Source organism: Coturnix japonica, chromosome 9 (genome assembly GCF_001577835.2).
Source record: "Coturnix japonica isolate 7356 chromosome 9, Coturnix japonica 2.1, whole genome shotgun sequence".
NCBI classification, from domain to species: Eukaryota; Metazoa; Chordata; class Aves; order Galliformes; family Phasianidae; genus Coturnix; species Coturnix japonica.
This window is the reverse complement of record NC_029524.1, coordinates 11,610,584-11,629,657: the sequence shown is the minus strand read 5'-3', so window position 1 is coordinate 11,629,657 and position 19,074 is coordinate 11,610,584. Positions and strand designations below refer to the sequence as shown.

General features: G+C 43.2%; 1 protein-coding gene across 4 annotated transcripts in view; it reads right to left on the bottom strand.

The window, feature by feature from the left end:
- Window positions 1-19,074, bottom strand: part of FGF12 (fibroblast growth factor 12) — a 183,783-nt gene that overhangs the window by 39,709 nt on the left and 125,000 nt on the right. For all 4 annotated transcript variants that reach the window (XM_015871733.2, XM_015871732.2, XM_015871731.2 and 1 more), the window contains one exon: window positions 17,831-17,934. In XM_015871733.2, coding sequence (XP_015727219.1) covers window positions 17,831-17,934 — 104 coding nt within the window. The remainder of the gene's footprint in view (window positions 1-17,830; window positions 17,935-19,074) is intronic.

The following is a 19,074-nucleotide window of genomic DNA, read 5'->3' as shown; positions in this document are numbered from 1 at the left end:
GGTAACATCACACAGCAAATCTCTACCACCCACTTTCCCTCATTCAAGTCCTTTCTACCATTCCTATCAAAGTGTCCTTCCTGTCACTGATGGATTGGTTTTTTTTGTTACCTCTTGGAAACATGCAGCATTTTAGAGGTGGGGGATTGTGGTATTGTTGCTTTTTTAATGGTAACCAGATTGCTCCTTCAAAACAACCAGGGTTGTCAGCTAGTTAATAGCTTCAGTCTGCATCTGAACTATTAACACTGCTGCGCCTTTATCACCTAAAGGCTGATTCTGCAATACAGAAGACATTCATGCATCATAATGCAGAGAAAGGCCCACATGCTTCTGAGATGCTGAAGATTGATTATTACCTCTCTCTTTGATTCCTGGCTTCCCTGGGAAGCTTTAGTGGCCTTCGCAGATGGCTCTGAGCCCTTCTACTGAGATATTTATGCATTAACTTACTGAGACAGTTTGTGCTGCTGCTGCATGTTTCAGTGGGTCTAATCTTGGCAACATATTAGCATTTGCACTTTAAAGTCATCTAAATACACTCCACAGTTTTATTCTATTCTGTGACTCCATGGTCTGATTTACTGATGGGAAAACACTGTGAAAAACCTACCCATAGACATCAGAAGAAAAGAGAGGGAACTCTGGTAACTTCCAGGTATAGAAAACTTCAGCAGAGCATAATCGCACATTCTTATCTAAAGAAGAAAACTGATAAGAGAAAATAAAGCGGTATATGTAAATAGCAATACAATGTGGTTCATTGTTAAGTTGGATTATTTTTTCCACTGTGCTTTCTGAAGAAAAAGAGAAACAGGCATTTTGATGAGCAGCATGGAATGAGGAGCTCTGCTGCCTGCAGTTCTCAGTGCTGCCAGACCAAAATTGGCCTACTTGAGAAAAAGAGGCCATCGCTCTTCCTTTATTTTAGTCAAAACTGCTAATATTGGAACTGAAATAAAATGGCAACTTCAAGGACACAGATGCCCAAACTGAAACCCAAAATTCAGTTTGTACAGTTGCTAAAATAAATAGCATTTCTTTCTTCATCTACATTCTGGATGAGTACAGTACTATGCTACAGTATTCAGCTATCAGTTCTCTGAAACATCCAGTTCTACCATCTTCCCTGTTCTTTCAGGTGTATATGAATGCTCATGATGAGGCCTCAGCAGTGCAGTGTAGAGCAGGGCAATCACTTCCCTTGGCTATTTAGCAATGCTTGATGCACCCCAGGATATGGTTGGCCTCCCTGGCTGCCTGGACACGCTTCTGTCTCATGTTCAATGTGCTGTTGACCAAGAACCCCAAATCTCTTTGTGGGGCTGCTCTCCAGTGTCTTATCCCACAGCCTGCTGTAGAGGCAGGGTTGCCCCTTCTCAAATACAGAATCTAATACTTGCTCTTGTGAAAGTTCATGCTGCTGGAGATTACCCAGCTCTCAAATTCATCTAGATCTCTCTGCAAGGCCTTTCCACTTTCAACAGAGTCAACAGCCTCTCCCTGCATGTCACCACAGTTCTAAAGCACCTGAGTGGGAGTTTTAAGAAATAAGGGGACAATCTCTTTAACAAGGTCTCTTGGGACAGAAAAAGGGGAAATTTAGACTGGGTATGAGGAGAAGGGTTTTTTACGCTAAGGGTGGGGAGGCTCAGAAAGGTGGTGGATGCCCTTGTCTCCAGAGACACTCAAAGTCAGGTTGAACTCTTCTTTCCTTATATGACTAAACTTACATGACACTTCTACTCACTTAGAACCCACTTTGCCTCATTGTATCTAATATATCAGTTCTCTATTTGCTCTGCTATGTCACATCACAGGAAGCTTTCCAGGCACCTTCAAACCTGCTATGAGAGCACTGCCAGTCACTCAGTGCATACCACCCTCCTTAAAGGACATATGAGAACCCTCCTGTCCTGGCTTGGTTGCTTCATTAAAATATTACTTCAGGCAAAAATTATTCAATTGAACTTGACAGAGTCCTCATAGCTTGCTTCCTACAGAAAGCCCAACTGGCCAGTTCAATCATTTTTACCTTGCAACCACCTTACTGATCTTCCTCAAATATCTACAGGTATTCCAGCCCTACAAGTAATGGATGTCTTATGCAGAACAGGGACAGACTAACAAAATCACCATTTTTTGTGGGCAATAAAGATCTTTTAAAAATAAAGCACCCAAACATGAAAACAGCATAATGGCTCTGGAGTTTGCGTTTCAATCAGCTGAGGTTGGAAAGGGCACAGCTAGGGAATCCTTTGAGGAGTGAAAACATCCAGCAACATTTCTTCTCATTTACTCACCATAGCCTAAAGACCAGGTTAGATCCGCTCTCCTTTGCACTCTGGACAGTTATTTTCCGCTAACACCACAGCATTAAAGAACTACTCAATGACAAATAAATAAATAAATAAAGGTTGATAGGAAATTTTAAAAAGGCATTCAACAGGAAAAAGTATGATTTCAAATACTTTCAAGCCAGAAAGTACCATAACAGGGTAGTAGGAACAGCAGATTTTTATTGGATTTGTGGATAATCCCTCTATTTACTGAAATAATTTTCTCGATCTTTATTTTTCTCTGAATATGTATATTTGAGGAGTCAGACTATTGTCTCCAACATGTATTAAGCTAATACATTAGCTGATCTATCTAAATGAACAAGCAGCATATGTAAGCCTCCTTTTTCAAATATGTAAATCCGGTTTGTACCCTCAATATTATCACTGCAATAGCCTTAGAGTGTTATAATTTACCTACCTAGCATGCACACTGTGTTCTTCACTAAGAAATTATTCATTCTGAGTATGTAAATTCTTCTTTGTCCTAGTGAATGAGGATTTAGCTTTGTATATCTGACAGTGCAGTCCACTGAGGCATCTCCCATCCTTCTTCCACAATCTCTTTCAAAGTATATGTGGTCAATATTTGCATTATAACCAAGAGATTAGGAGCAACTGGGATACTCATTTTAAAAATAACAATGCAGGTTTGAGTGGGGAAAGCAACCAAACAAGAGGCTGTAAGAAGGCTGCACAGTGCTCACCATGGACTAGATGTCATTGCACGTTTGGTTTCATCCTTAGAGGACTCTACTTGGATGGTCAAACTCTCCAGCAGAGCCATCCGTTAGTGCTTGCGAAGATTAGACAGACAGATGGCTCCTACAGGGAGATGAGTTAGAAAGATGCAGAGAGGGATATTTTCACCAGATGAATGCTGCCAAATTCCACAGGAAGCAAGAGGTGCCCTGAGGTCTAGATCAAAAGCTATTCCCCTGTGGCCTTCAGGAGGAAAACAATTCCTCAGTTTGGCCCAGCACTTGAACAGAGGATTAACTGGAGGCACAAGAGTTTTCTTACTGCATGGAGCGTGTGCTCATGTCCTTGATGACTTAGATATTGTATAAGGCCACTGAGAACCACACAGAGAATACTCAGAGTCAGGTCTGTACGAAGAGCTCTCAACTTCAACTTCTAGCAATGTATGGGAGGAATTACAGCAATGGCCCCTATGGCCTTCTCTCAAGAGTTCTCAGTAAAATCCCAGTAGGTAAAGTGAATGGAGAATCCATGCAATTCCAGTGACCTATAAGTGCACTTAGAAAGCTTCTTGGCTCTTGCTCAGGTTCTGGCAGCTTCAATGACTAGAGATTCAAAGCTGCAGGAGGGAAAATATTTGTTGATGAAAACATCAATGCATTGTTAAAGGACACGGAGGAGCTGTTAGCTGGTAGGAATTTTACAAGTTAAAATGATGTTACTGAGGCAGATCATATCCAAGTGTTTGAACATATGATTGATGACTACGGGCAGAGACAAAGAGAACGTTGTGAAAAGGAAGATAAGTAAAAGGACATGGCCAGCTAAAGAGAGCATGCTGCAGTCTCTCTCTGGATCTTCAGAAAAATGTACGTGGTAATTCAGCTTTTTCTCAGATAGTTGTGGCTAAATCTCATGGTACTGAGAGCAGAGGTATCTCCATTCTTCTCTTCCTACCCCAAATGTGCTCATCTCTCCCACTGTACGTGAGAGTCCTTTGCTGCAAGAGAATAACTGTTTCATTTTTCATGGGAGACTTGAAGAAGGAGATGACCTAACACCCTGCCCTACATTACAATGAGGTCTATAGTTGTGACTACCTAAAGTGCCTATGCTAGTTATGCCTTTTGCATCCTAAAGACTATGCAGCTCCCTTAAAGGAAACTTTGAAAAGATCTTTGACTACATAAAATTTCTCTCGGACAGCCTCCAAATGGATGTTAGGAAGCAGAGCCCTGCATGATGAGCATGAAACTGAGCCTTTGAAGTCTGTAAATAAAAGGGGGAAGAACTGCAGGGTTGGTGATTACTTTGAAATCCTGCTGAAACCACAGGGAGCAGCAAGTCTTTACAGCACCACTGGCAATGAAGTAACTAGGTGCCAAAACAGTGACTGAGCTGAAAAATAAGATAGCTACGTTCCCAGTTTATTCTCTCAGGTGGTGACAGGTTAATTCGTTCCATTTTGAAGTCAAACTGTGATTTCCCTATTTCACCGCACCACTCCAACTTGGCAGATCTGAAAACCACAAGCCTCTTTCTACCTTTTCATTTTTAATAAGTAACAAGGATGTCCCAAATGGAAGCTGCCTCCAAATGTTGCTGAGGCATTTGCACCCTTCTGTGGCTGAGTAACTTGGGGCAAACAGGTCAGCCGGGGCAAGAGTGGCTGAACTCAGATGGAAATACAGCCAGATCTGGGGGAACGTCAACCCCAGGAAGACTTCAGGTGTGAGAAGCTCACTTGAGCTCATTGCTGTTTCACAGCACTAACATCCTGATAGAAAAAGGACATGTGAAGGAGAAAATCTTTTGAGGTAAAAAACAAAGCAATAAATAAATAAATAAAATCCCTCATGCTGTCATGTAGTCACACTCTTATCTATTCGGGCTCTTACACAGTGCCCTCAACAGAGCATCTGAGTGCCTGTCAATCACCAGCACATTTCTATCTCCACACTGTCACTGTGGGAGTAGGAAAGAAATCTTATCTCCACCATATAGGTGAGCAGCTGAGGCAGAGAAATCAAGGGCTTGATTTACTTACCTAAATGTAAGTCTCTGGTATAATTTGAGATGTCCTGTGTTGTGCAAGACATGCACAGGGCTGGCACAAAGCACACAGGACCTATGGAAAAGCCATGGTTTTCTGGAGGCCAGGTAGGATGTGCTGGCACATCACAGATAGATGTCTAGGTTTAGGCACCTGAATTGAATCCAAAGTGACTAGGCCTGAGGCCAAGACACAATGTCTGTGGCAGAGCAGGGAGTTGGACCCCACAAACTGACCCACTAGCACCCTAAGTACAAGAACTGCTTCCATATGCAAAGCAGAGATACTTCTGTTTTTTTCCCCACATCTTGACTTCATTACTAAAGCCAAAATTAATGTGCCCCAGACCTTCAAAACAATCAGTGGCTGTCAACAGCCTGAGTACAGTCCTATTTCTGTGTATGAACACAAATCCATCAAATCCATCTTCCAGACACTTTCCAGAAGATCCCACCTATCCAATACAGATCTATTTTCTGTCCAAGTCAATAGAAATACTCAGATTGCCATACAAGGGGCCAGCAAAATATCAGAGCAACCTTCTTTCAGTGTGCCCAGATCACACACTGAAGGTGAGCCCAGCTCCTTGGGGCAGCATGTATAGAAATACACTTTCATAGTAGTTCATGCCAAAACCCTGATGACTATTTAGGAACTTGTAATGAGCTAACTGAGGAAGAACAGGAGGATGGTCAAGGTCACAGCCCCCTCATGAGTGCTATCAGTCTTCATATGTATAGCAAACAAGGATCTCAAACAGCTGCCAAATCAGAAAAAAGCTGTATGCAGAGAAGCTGTGCTGGCCTTGCTGCAAGCTGTTATTTTGGTGCATTAGGCTGAGGACAGATTTGCAAAACCACTCGAGCAATTCGGACACTTGGTTCCCCTTTGAAACAGCTCAGTGAAAGAGCTGGTGGTGAAGCACCAGGCTGGCAGGTCTGGCTGCCTTTCAGAACAGCTTCCTATGGTACAACCTGCAGCAACGCAGGCATCTGTTCTCCATTCGCCATGCTGGTTTGGGATGTGTCCACATGCATGACTTGCAGGTGGCAGCTCAAGAACACAGAGTTGGCCAAATTACCCCCAGGATGAGGCTGGTTTCAGTCCTCCCTTCTGGCATCTCCCCTGAGAATAACACATACATTCTTTCCCCAGCCACACCAGGTACCTGTGAGCAGAATCTGATAAATGTCTTAATTTACTTCAGTCTACTGAAAAGCTGAAAGAGGAGAATTATTTTTGTTATTTTTTTCTCTTCATATTTGAAATCTGATTAGAATAATCCTGACAAAGCAGAGAGTGATAAGCAAATAGAGTAGGTGAAAAAAGGTAGTTCTGAAAGAGGAAATTGATTTCCTCCCACTATTCCAAATCTGAATAATAAACTTTCACAAAGGGCTTATTTGCAAGGAACTCCTGGAGATAGATATATATTTATACGTACATATATATAAATATGTAAAAGTAATTAAATTAAGTTTAAGAAATCATCTCTCAGAGCTCTTTACATAAACAGAGTAAGAAGTTTGAGCCATTCACACTTGGAATGCAGCGACCCACACATTTGCAGGGCTGCAGGAGAATTAAAAGGAAACCCTTGGAATTAGTGAATGATGCATGACCCTGGGGCTGTGAGGTACTTCATCTGCTTTTGCATCTAAGGAGTTACAAAACAAAGAAAAGCCATCTTGCTCTTTTCTACACCTCTGTTTTCTAATAAATAGGATAATTCTCTTTTTGTGGGATTCAGTTTGAGATTTCTGATGGAAAAGTAGGTCTTGCTCTGACTTCAAAAAAACCCATCATGATTTTCAATTTCCCAAACTAATTATTTCTATGCAATTACCATTTTCTTTCTGCTGAAATCCTAAAACATTATTAACAAAAATACTGCAAATTCCCTTTCTGATGTTTAAAACAAATAATTTTCTGCTTCATGTACTAATTTAAGATTGCATCTGCATAGGAACACATAAACATTCACTGGACTTTACCCAAAGGACAGGGCAGACCACAGACCCAGATATACCAACGGTAAATGTATTCATTTCAGTTTTATGACAGCCAAACACCATTGGGTTTACTCTACATATACTAAGTGCCACAGATACCAGAATCTGAAACGTCTCTGAATAGCACAGAAGTTGGAGTGCTCCTATCACTATTGCCTTGCTGATATGGTGCCTTAAGGATAGGCTTTCACTACTAAACAAGCCACAGAAGAGAAGTTACTGTTGAGTTTGTGATTTTGTTACTCCAAATGCAAGACCTGGCCATTCCACTCCTGTGATTCTTTCCCAAGCACTGCTGTAGTCCTGAGCTCCTCAGGAGCCATTTCCAATACCCCACTCACCATCTTGTGAAGATGAAACTGTAAACAGCTCCAGCTCCTTGGATGGCTGAAAAAGAGATATCTGTGGAGCCCTGAGCAACTGTACTTGACGTACAGTATTAAGATGTACAGGAGAAGATGGCTGGCAGCGTAAGACTCTCTTGAGGTTCTTTTGCCTGTTCCCATTATCCTCAATGAAGATTGCGAGGGACATAACCGCAGAGGAGCCAAAAAAGACATGAAACGGGAAGATGGAGAGAGAGAAGCAAGCCCTGCCTACACAGCATGCAGCCTTCAAAGCAGACTGATTTGCTCAGGCTCAAGATACTACATAAGTTGTGCTGCTGCTGATGCACCAGTTTCCTGAATAACCACAATGATACAAAAGAAAGCCCCAGATTAAGGCAAAGAATTAGGATGAAGAAGAAGAGAAGAACTAATCCAGTCTCCACACATGACCTTCAGCATGACACATCGCTCCTCTGTGCTCAGTTTCCTTTGCTATGTGTTGCAGCTTTCCAGGGTGAGGGAGAATTATCTGAGAGCGTGGGAGAGTCCAGGAACAACTCACAGGTAAATGATAACACATTCATTTTGGAACCCACACCATCAACCTCAGCAACTCCAGCTGACTTAAATCCTCCCACTGCCCATGATCCAGATGACCCAGACGCCCTCAGACCAGCACGTCCCTCAAGGCCAATCAGAGGATGCAGCTTTAGGCAAAAGAACTGCATTTTAATGACTCTCTACCTAATACATGACAGGCACAGGCTTGATCTTGCTATATGCTGACAGTATATGAGTGGTGCTCCCATCAGAGACTGAAGCAGCATAGCATTCTCTGACCCGGCTGGTGTTCAGCTCAACCCTCCAGGAACAGGAAGCAGTCCCTTCAAAGATGCACAATGCCTGGCATGAGTGCACAGGGCTGGAGCACTGCAGCAAGGATGCAGAGAATTGTCCTTCTCCACTTTTGCTTAGAAGAGATTCCTCACCTAACAGTTCATTATCCCACCAGCTCTATTTTCTTCCCTCTCCTACTGCATGTTCATGATGATTAAACGATGGAAGAGAAAAGGCTGTACAAGAGACTCATGCCAATTTCTGTCTCCAAGGCTTTACAGAGGAGTGGACAACCTCTGCCCAGCTGCAGTAATTCCTCTGCAGTGCTCCATATAGCATCTGGGAGTCCGTAACATGTGCATGTATGCCTTCAAGTCCCACGCGCTGCTATCAATAATGCATCTGATGTGCAGCCTTCAGAGCAGCCAGCCAAGGAAGCTTCCTATAAAGACAAGTCAACCCTTCAGTCTTCTCAGGAGGAAAATGGTGGGGAGATATGAAGACTTATCATCTTCATGCCATATCTTATTTATGTCAAGGGTATTCATAGTTTGGAAAGCTTTTAGCATAGGGTCAGTGCCTAAGTATGTATTCGGGGGATTGGAAAGTGCATTGCTCTGAATAGCAAAATACTTCCTGGGATTCAGATAACTCACAGAAAAGAGTCTGAAAGCCTGCCATTGCTCCCCAAGCTGTTGGTTCTCTGCACCTCAGATGCCATCAGCATGTCAGAGGTAGCAGAACGCTTACAGAGTCTCTTGACTGCCTTCCCAGCGGCTGACATGTCAAAATATCAAATTAACCTGTGATTCATATGCATGTGTCTATGTAATTTAAAAGTTTTAGGGCTTGTCAAGCTTTGCCACAGCAAGTAGTTCTCACCACTCAAGAAAGGATGGCGTCAGAAGTGCAAAAGGAGCCCTTTTTAATAAACCAAAAGCAATAATATCCACCCAATGAGATAAATCTTTCCTCTCGGTTATGTAATCCAATGATAGAAAAATGATAGAAAATTAATGAGGAGCAGCTAAGAAAAAGGAAAAATGAAGAAAACAACAAGGTGAGCAGCCAAAGCCTTTCGATGATGTAACTAAAGCACAGTGAAACCTCAAGTAACTGAAATTAGTCACAAAAATAAAAGATTAAACATGTAGCCTAACTGCAGGCAGAAAGGGGAAGGATGCATCAAAATGGAACTAATGGGTACAACTCTGACCACAATAACTTGGTCTTCCAGTCCTGTGAGGTGTTCAGAAAGATTGCTGATGAAGCAGAGAAATTTCATTTAAGCTTGAAAAATAAGAACCAGACCATGATTCCAAACTCTGCTCTGAACCATCCCATCCAACAAAGTCAGGGTTTTCTCTTCCTATTTATGAGGTAAAACAGGCTATGATTCGCCTTCTACTACTGGAATTTTCAAAATCTCTCACTTTCTCCTAATCTTACACCTCAAATCCTTCATGCCCATCTTTGAGTCTCATGTGCCATTCCAGATTTTAAAAAACTAATAAGAAAAGAAGGTTTTACAGAAGAGTATTTGACAAATGCTACTTGAAGCTCGGATTCTACCTTGTTTATTCATCCATTCAAAATGTACAAGTTGCATAATGTAATTAAATACCCCAGGAATATACAACTGACACATCTGAAAAATGTCAGTAACATCCACTTGGGGCTCACATATTCAGCCTTCCATAAGACAGTGTGTCAGTGCTCTCAGGGGGTGGGGGAGGATGGGCTCTGCCTCTGATGTCTCTGCTGCTCTCCCAGCCCCTAAGCAACAAAGCTTCATCTCCTTGCTGAGCCCATTGCAGCTCCAAAGCCAGGACCCAAACTGCTGCTGAGCACATTTACTCCAGCTTCTGGAGACTGCTGTGCCATGCAGCTAGAGGAACCAAAAGCCAGCCCTGTGTCTTGGGACTCATGGTAATGAAAAGTTATGGGACCTGAACTCAGCTCCCAGGGTACAGAGACTTCACAAAAATTATTTCTGCTTTGCTAGTGCTTAGTCAGGATGGTATCTTCACAGCAAACCCAAATCCAGGCTCCCATCCAGGCCTTTGTGCTACAGTACACTACATTCCCCAGATTCAGCCAATCTGTCTTGAAATAGACCAAGTATTTTGAACTTCTTCTCCTTTCCTCTGGAAAATCACATTACAATCCAACAATGTTCCTCATTTAATAAGTTTTCTATCACTTGGCTCCCAGTTATAATTACATGCACAGTCAGTAAGGTTTCTTCTCATGTTTTTCAGCCTGCCTATGACTGTCGTATCTCCTGCCTTCGCCTCCAGAGCCATTAGTCACTGTTTGGCAAAGGCATGCCATTCACAAGTTCTATCCATTCTATATTTGACTTGGGTGTTATCAGAAAGGAGATCGGAATCAGTTCATTAACACACACCTGACCTCAGACAAACACATCCTCTCTCAAAACCTGCCTCGTTCCTTTCATATCAAACACAGTCTGGACTTAGGAAGAATAATATTTGTCCTCTCCTCAGCACAAAACAAAATGTTAATTAACTCACTGCTATTCCTGGCAAGCTGGAATTTTATCTAGATTTCACACATGAAAAACAGATATCATCCCTATTTATGGACAAAGCAGACATGGGAGAAATGACATTAAAAACCAAAGCAGGCTGGAGAGTTCGGGGCAAAGCAAATTATTGTCCTGGGGAGATGAGCTCAGTTCCTGCCCATTTCTGCATTCCCCAGCAGAATGCAAAGAAAAGTCTATAAGGAGGAGCTGTGCTGTCACCACCTCTCCAGATCACTCATAGGGGCTGGAGAAGTGCATCAACACCAACAGAACCCAGCGTTCCTCTTGCCATTGAAGACGCTGTGGACCAGAGCAGTTATTTGCCCCACTGGGTCCTTGCATGGAAGGAGCCAAGCACACACAGCCCCAGGGCTGCTCACAGGGAGATGGTGAACATGGAAATTTTCCCCATGACCTGTCAACTCCATTTGCCAGGCTTCATGTCACTACAACTTGACACATCATAGCACAGACAGCTGTTGTCTCTGTGGACCACATTCCTGACAGAGAGTTGGTTGGTCTGGGTGCAATAAGACTGGCAGTTCTCAGTTTAATTCCTTTTTGACAGACACCTGTGTCACCAGCACTCATCTCTTATGAGTGAACACTGACAAATGCAATGCAGGAAACAAATACAGCACAGCACTGAGCAACCCTTGGCGATGCTCTGCTACATCAGCTCCACAGCGAGATGAAGCACCAATCTCAGTATGATTTTTAATAGAATTACAGAATGGCTTAGGTTGGGAGGGACATTAAAAATCACCTACTATCAACACTACTCAAAAATTACTGTTACCAGATACCCACAATAGCAATACAGGCATTCCTGCAACCAAGGAACATCTGCAGTAGTGTTATATTCCAAGCACTGCCAGGCTGCTCCACTCACATCACCTCTGCTAACTATAGGGTTCCCTGCACACCTCCCTATTCTCAGTATGGACATTTTCTAGAGTTTCCTTCCAAAATCCAACTAGAACACTGTATTTCATCAACACCTCTGCTTCTGCTACCTCACCATTTGCTGCTGCTGCTGCTTAGTGCCTGCCCCAAAGACTATGCCTACCTCCTTATCAAAACTAGAGCTACACACTTGGACTCACACAGAAGGAAGGCTGTGAAGATGGCACCTATCACAGCGATTCATCTTTAAGATTTCTAATCTTGCCTTCCTCAGTTCAGAGGAGCCCTGCCCTCCTCAGTGCTTTAACATCCCCCTTTCCTTGAAGGGGACCACGTAGGATTATAACGCTCCACCAAAATCTAAATATTTTGTTCCGATTTTATTAGAAATGGTAGAGCAATATAAAACACACCAAAATCCTTTCAGTATGGGGATCTGTATCATTACTTTGGGGAAGTGTCAAAATGAGATGAGTCAGAACCACTGGTGTATTTTTCCCTGATTTTCTTCCAAAATCAAATTTCAGCAAGAGACCATAATGCATCCTTATACTGACAGATCACTGCTTGCAAGGGGAATGTCCCATTCCTGCTTCTTTGGATGGCGTTACACGGAACATAACATGCTATTAAATGTCCTGAGGAACCAAGACTAAATGAAGACAAGCTTTATTTAAAAGCATCTTCATTCTTTATAAACTGCACTATTATCATAGAATTACATGGACTAATATGGAAGCTAGCTAAGAAAACAGGATTATAGAAAAATCGTACACTCATTTGAGTAGGAAGGGGCCCTTAAAAGACCATCTAGTCTAACTTCCCTGCAATGAACATGGACAAATTATGTCCTGCTGCTACTGATTTTGTTCTCAACAAAGAATACAGCCAAGCCTGACCCTACACAGAGTGGCAGCCTCAACCAGGAACCCTTCTGTGATCCTCCACTAGGGAAGTCCTGGGAGCAAAGTTCTGCAGTCAGCTGCCAGATGGGAAACCTGCCCCCAAAATCACAGTGCTACAGCAACCAGATCTCCTGCCAGCCTCCCTGTCTGACTAGCAACCCAGGAGGTGTTGCCAAGTGAGGTCGGACTGGTTTCTCACACACAACAACCATGCCACCACATCTTGAACAATCCCCTGAGCTCAGTTACCACCAGTCTCATGTAGGACAGAGGAACTCTCAATGCCAGGGCACACAGAAAGCTGGAGCACCACTTTGCTTCTGAGAGATGAGAACGGCCAAGCAACATAGGTGGAGCACCTCATTGGTTAGTAAAGTGACTGCCTGGCTATTGACAGATGTGTTTACAGGTTTCCATGCTACCAGGTCTCTCATCAGCTGTATTTTAGGAACATTCGATGCAAGGCAAGAATCTGCTCCCAGGGGCTGGCTTTTCTGGCACAACTGCTCGCCCCCAGCATCCATTTTACTTACTCCATATTAATGATTAAGCCTGGGGACAGGAGGCATTTTACATCTCCCTGTTAACATTTCTTTTCAGCAAACCTTCTAAAACCACCAACGAAGTAGAGTGAATGCCCTGGGAGGAAATTAAAAGCACATAAATTGGGCTCCTGTTGTGCTTTCCCTTTGGAGACATTTCTGTCTCTGCTGACCTGGCTCCCTAATGAGCCATGTAAACTAGGGAATCCCCCCCAGCAGCAAGTTCATCTACAAAGCCTGCAAATGTTCAGGATACCTGCCCAATGCATTGGCCCTTCTGATGGATTTGCCTAACTGGGCTTGAGTTCAATCAGGCATTAAAGAAACGCCATTGGTAGAAGGTTAACACCCCAAACCTATTAGGGTAGAGAACGCAGCATTATTGATTCCAGCCCTTGACCTTGAAACGATGTAAATAAGAGTGCAGCAACCCTGGAGGAGTCGTAGTGAAATAGTTACAGCAACACAAGCAGATTAAAAAATACAGTTAATATACATACTTCCCCAGAAGCTTGTTTATTATTATGCAAGACATGTTTATTATGCAAAATGATAGAGCAGAATAAAAAAAGCAGAGAAAGGGAAAATGAAAAGACACTGAGCTCTTAACATGACTCAATTTTTTTTTTCCAGCGCTGTTTGGATATTTTCTTTTATTGTGCATAATCATTCCCTTATTAGCAGGAATCTTTGAAGTGATTCAAGCTCTAATTCCAGCATTTCAACTTGCAGGTTGATACTGTAAAGCCACACTGAGTCCTGGTAAGCAACCCAATTTCCCCCCCCCCCCCCCTGCGTTCTCCATCTCTGTTAGGGTTTTCTCAGTCTTCCCAATAAATTATGTACCATGACTTGCCATTTCAAAAATAATTAGAACTCTGAGTTAAACAACAAGGAGTATGTTAGAGCAATACATTTTAGAAGAGAAGCATTATGCACTTGGGGCAAAACCAATCCCAGTTGCAATGCCACTGAATTAGACATATCACATGGAGAGCTGCAACACTGGCATACTTGGCGTGACTGGGTGGGCCTGGGGACATGTTGCCCATGACAAACTAAAGGATCTTGCCTTTCAGCCAAACTACTTTTGGGGTGATCCCATCCCCATACTCCTCTGAGACGTAAGAGAAGTGATGGAGAGAAAGCTGGGAGTTGAGACTGAAGGGACAGCTTCGACTTCACTTAGCAAGGTTATACGGAAGTAGGAATTAATTTAGTAGTGAAGCTATTAACTGCAGATCGACAGACAGGAGAGCATGTTCTGTGTCTTCTCCCGTTACAATCAGGCTGTAAACTCACTGGAGCGGGACGTACCTCTTTATTCTATGTTTTCCTGTCCTCTGCAACAACCAGCCCTTGGTCTCAGCTTCCCAAGAGCTGAGACAGTACAAGTAGAAACGCTGCCCTTCACTCACTTTTTATGTTGCTGCTTTGGTATCAAATACCAACAGAGGATTCTCAGGAGGGTTGCATGTCTCCCCAAAACAGGTGCTGATAAAAAATTTTGGGCACCACCAGGGAGTTGACAGCTGTTCCATATTACAACAAACCTCAGCGCAAACCCACCAATGACTCTGCAAGCTTGCTGTGAGGACAGTAATTCTGCATCCAGCTGTCTACAGAGGCAAGCACCTCAGATCAAGACCTGATTTTCTTGCCTACTCAGCACCTAATTCCACAGCAGACCTCAGAGACCTCAATGAGCTAGTCTGGAAAAAGAAAAAGCAGGTCTCAAGTATAAATAAACAATCCATAAAAGTCATAAACAGCTGATTCCCAAGCCAGTGAGCTTTGGCATCTAACACATTTAGCCAGCTGTAAAGCTAGCTAGGGATCTATGGTTGCCTGCAGGCAGCAAGTAAACCAACCCTGCAGTGTTTCTGCTCATCTCTAACTGCACAGGAGAGACAAAGAAATTCACTGCCAGAGGTACGGATGTGGTCAACCACATCAGCCTTGGGGAGGACTGAGTTTCTGCAAAGAGCTTTCTCACCAAGGCTGGCAGCAGAGAACCAGCACTGGCTGGTGCTGGGGAGACTTTTTCCAAGGGCTGCTTATTGTAAACTCATTCATTCAAGAACCCACACTGAGAAATGAGCTGGCACAAATCATCTCCAAGACCAAGCTGGTAATAGCCTCTGGTTTGATCCAGAACAGGGGATGTCAGCCAAGGTCCCAGCTGGCACACACAGATCAAATACTATCAAAAAACCCCAAACAATCAAACCCTGCAGTGGTGATGTGTTCAACTACAGTTGCAGAAAACCTGGGTTCTACAGTAGGAGAAAAATGCAAGAAGCAGCACATCCCTAGACAGTTGTGTTTTATCTGAAAGCAGTTCCAGTTTTGAGAGTATTACAAGAAGTCCTAGCAGAGCTAGTCTGGGACAGACAGCAGGTGAGGCAGCCAAGCAGCAGGACAAGTTCATTTATCAATGGATCTGCGTGAGTGAACAGTATCTATGGGGAATATTGACCCATTTTTCAGAAGTCTCTCAGAAAAAGCTAGGGAAAAAGCAGGTGCAAGTATAACAACAAAGGAAGCTAGTCCAAAGCTGTAGTTTAGGGTCTGCTGAACAAGGGAACAGGGACAACATGTCCCTTAGTGTGGGCAGCAGTCGGGTCCAGGCGGCATGGCCGCAGCTGGCTCGCCCCAGAGGGGAGCAGACTGTCAGTGCTGCCAAAGCAATTCCCCAGCACAGTCTCTGAGTCAGAAACAGCCATGCCAAATGTTGGCTTGGGGTGGGATCTGGCCCCACAAGGAATGCTACAGCATCCAAGAGACTGCTTGGACAGGCTGAGCTCTTCTCAGCCATATACAGTTCTTTTATAGGACCCTGGCCTAATCCCTTGTCTTTGAAGCTATGAGGGGCTAGACCCATGCCTCCTGCTTCTAACAAGCTTTACTACCCACAGATTTTCTTATCTTCTTCCTTATCTTGGGGACTGCTCCAAAGCACAGTGAATTTATTGACTGTAAGACAGAGACACCAGACAGTAAAAGAAAGAAATCCATTCTAGGAAGTTCCATCTCACTGAAGCAGAGATGGGACAATAGCATCCATTTGCTGCAAACAGAAACCTTACATCATATTCATGAAAAACAGCTTCACTCTTGTATTAGTTTAGACAGAACTGGATGCTGTCAAGCCATGGTGGCTAATGAGGTGCACTTCATTTACCACTGGCCATCAAAGCATATCCTTAGTCTTCCCTGCTTAATCGTCCTATTTAAGATACGCAGAGTTGCTGGGAATGAAACCACTCTAATTTGAATAACGTACGATCTGAAGCACTTTAAGACACTTCACATGAATAGCAAATATCTTGGTATTATCTATCTACCCTTAGGACTCTGATCACTTTACAAGAAGAGAAGATTTTCATTGTTAGTAAAGCGACGTAACTTGTTTAGAGGCAGTCATTTATGTTTACTGGACTATGAAAGAACAGGAAGCGTCTGGCATCCATAGAGATCCAGATTGATCTCTCTGTCTCTTCTTGACAAGCAGCCAGTTTTGAGACCTATCTCGCCAGGCATACTAACACATCCAGTTGCCACTTTCTACCCTGAGCTGTTGGGGAAAGAGAGCTTTATTAGCTCCCAAGGGAACGGGGGAAATCCCAGCCACGTGAGTGGCTTAAAACTGATCAGAAACACAGCATTGTCTTTGTCTGCATACATGGTACAGCACTGCATGGTCCATGGGTTTATGGGAAGGCACACAGCGGACAGGCCAGGGAAATCAACATTTATGCCCCACATCACAGAGACTGTTGTACTTTCAGCAGTCCCATCTCCAGTCTCACGTACGTTTTTAAAGCAAGGTAAATGCTGAGACAAGAGCAGAATCACTGTGCTGTAAATTTACACAAATGGAAATGAGATTAGAATCTTGCCTATACGCTTTAAAGATATCATAAGCACAGAAATGAGAAGTGTGTTATTAACTATCACTACTTACTATGTAGAACTAGAGCAAAGTTATTTGAAGCATAAAAATTTCTGGCAAAGGGCTGCCATATTTAATAAATCACTGAATCAATTATTCAATGTGAAAATCAATTACTTACTTCAAATGAGAATCTTATGAGTAACCTCATGCCCTTTCATGCCATCTAAGAAAGTTATAGGGGAATTAGTCAGTAAAAAATGCCTCACTTATCTTTTATGTGCATTAAAAAGACCACACAAATACAGGGTAATTCTGCTCCACTGAAGCACTGCCAACAGAACAGTCCAGAACCATTTAAATGAAGTCAGTGTATTACAGTGGATTTACACCTTAGCCATAAGCTGAGTATGACCCATCAGAGCACCAGCTACGATCAGTTTTCTGGGTGCAATTCAAAAGCAATTCCATTCAGTCCATCCCATTTCACAAATATGAAACCAGAATATAACCAGCAAACCACCAAACCTCCTCTACAACGTGACCTACATTAAGTAACTACTCAAAGGAATGCAAAGTATATCTTCACAGGTCAGGAAACATCACCACGAAGCTCCGCAGAGACACTTTGAAGTGAATATTGCACGGCTTTGCAGCAGCTCCCACCATTCCTGCTTTTACAGGCTTTCCAATATGGGACTGCCTCCAAGTCCTCCCTCCCGCTTACAAAATCCAGCCACCATGGGTGCAAGTACTTACTGAGCTGTAGAGATAGCCCTCAGCATTCATGGCAACGTACAGGCCTGCCTTCACCCCTTGGATTGCCACCACACGAAGACCCACAGGAATTAGGTTGAAAAGGGCTGCAGAAAGAAAAGCAAACGTTACTGAGACATCAGCTCGTTTGGCTTCTGCTGCTTCTTGCCCTAGAGCCAACCCACCCCAATGCTGAGTTGGAAACAAATCCTGTTCCAGCTATGTGAAGGATCTGCAGCCATAGCTTTGACTCTGAAAGCAGTTTTTAAAACGGACAGGAGATGCAGAACCTGACACAAGCTCCGCTCCTCATTCAGAAGCAGCACTAGATAGGACAGAACATACGACCTTTCAGAACTCAGTTTTACTGCCATCCAAATGACTAAAGCACTGCAGCCACTTCCTGCCAATTATTTCATACTGCTCGATTTCAAACAGCCCCTGGATCTCAGTGAAAGACCTTTCCCTGTAAGCATACCCATTATGTATGGTCGAGCTTTTGAATTTCTAAGGGGCTCAAAAGAGAGGCCTGTCAGCACTGAACACTCAGGCATTAGCATGCCTTTGTTCCCACTGAGATCTGTAGGACAAGAGCACCCAGGTGCTGCAGGACCTTGTGCTTCAGCACTGGACTCTGCCCTGGGGAGCTCAGGGTGAGGAAAAATGAGCACAGGGTCCAGCAGAAGTGTGGGAATGCTTCATTCGAGGTCTCGGGCCCAGAGGAGACCCAGCAGTAGGCAGAGAGGAGAAGAAGAACTGAGTGACAGAGTACAATGAAGCATTCCCATTTTCCAACTGACTGTAAGGATATAATCCTCAAACTGATTCATTTTATAGACCATTTACAAACTTCTACATATGACACTATAGCAAGCATAGCACAAAGAAGTCTTCCCGTAATGGCTACAAGACAACTCAATGCCAACACTGCTCTCCAAGGAGACCTGTTAGACACACACATGCCAGGTAACATATAGATTTAACTCCATCATGAGATATTTCTCAAGAGCCTCCTTTATGTGAATTACTACAGAAGGGATGAGACAAAAGTGGTTGTTGATCCCCTTTTAAAGAGGAAAACATTTCAAGCAAATATGGAGAGAAAAGTAGTAAAAAAGAAGTAAATTGTTGCTTCCTTGCAAACAGCTGTAGAGATCACAAGAGATCTGTTGAACTCCCAGAAACTGCACAGTTTCTTGCAGTTATAAGCACCATCTTCAATGAAATATCAAAATGTGTGCTTAAGC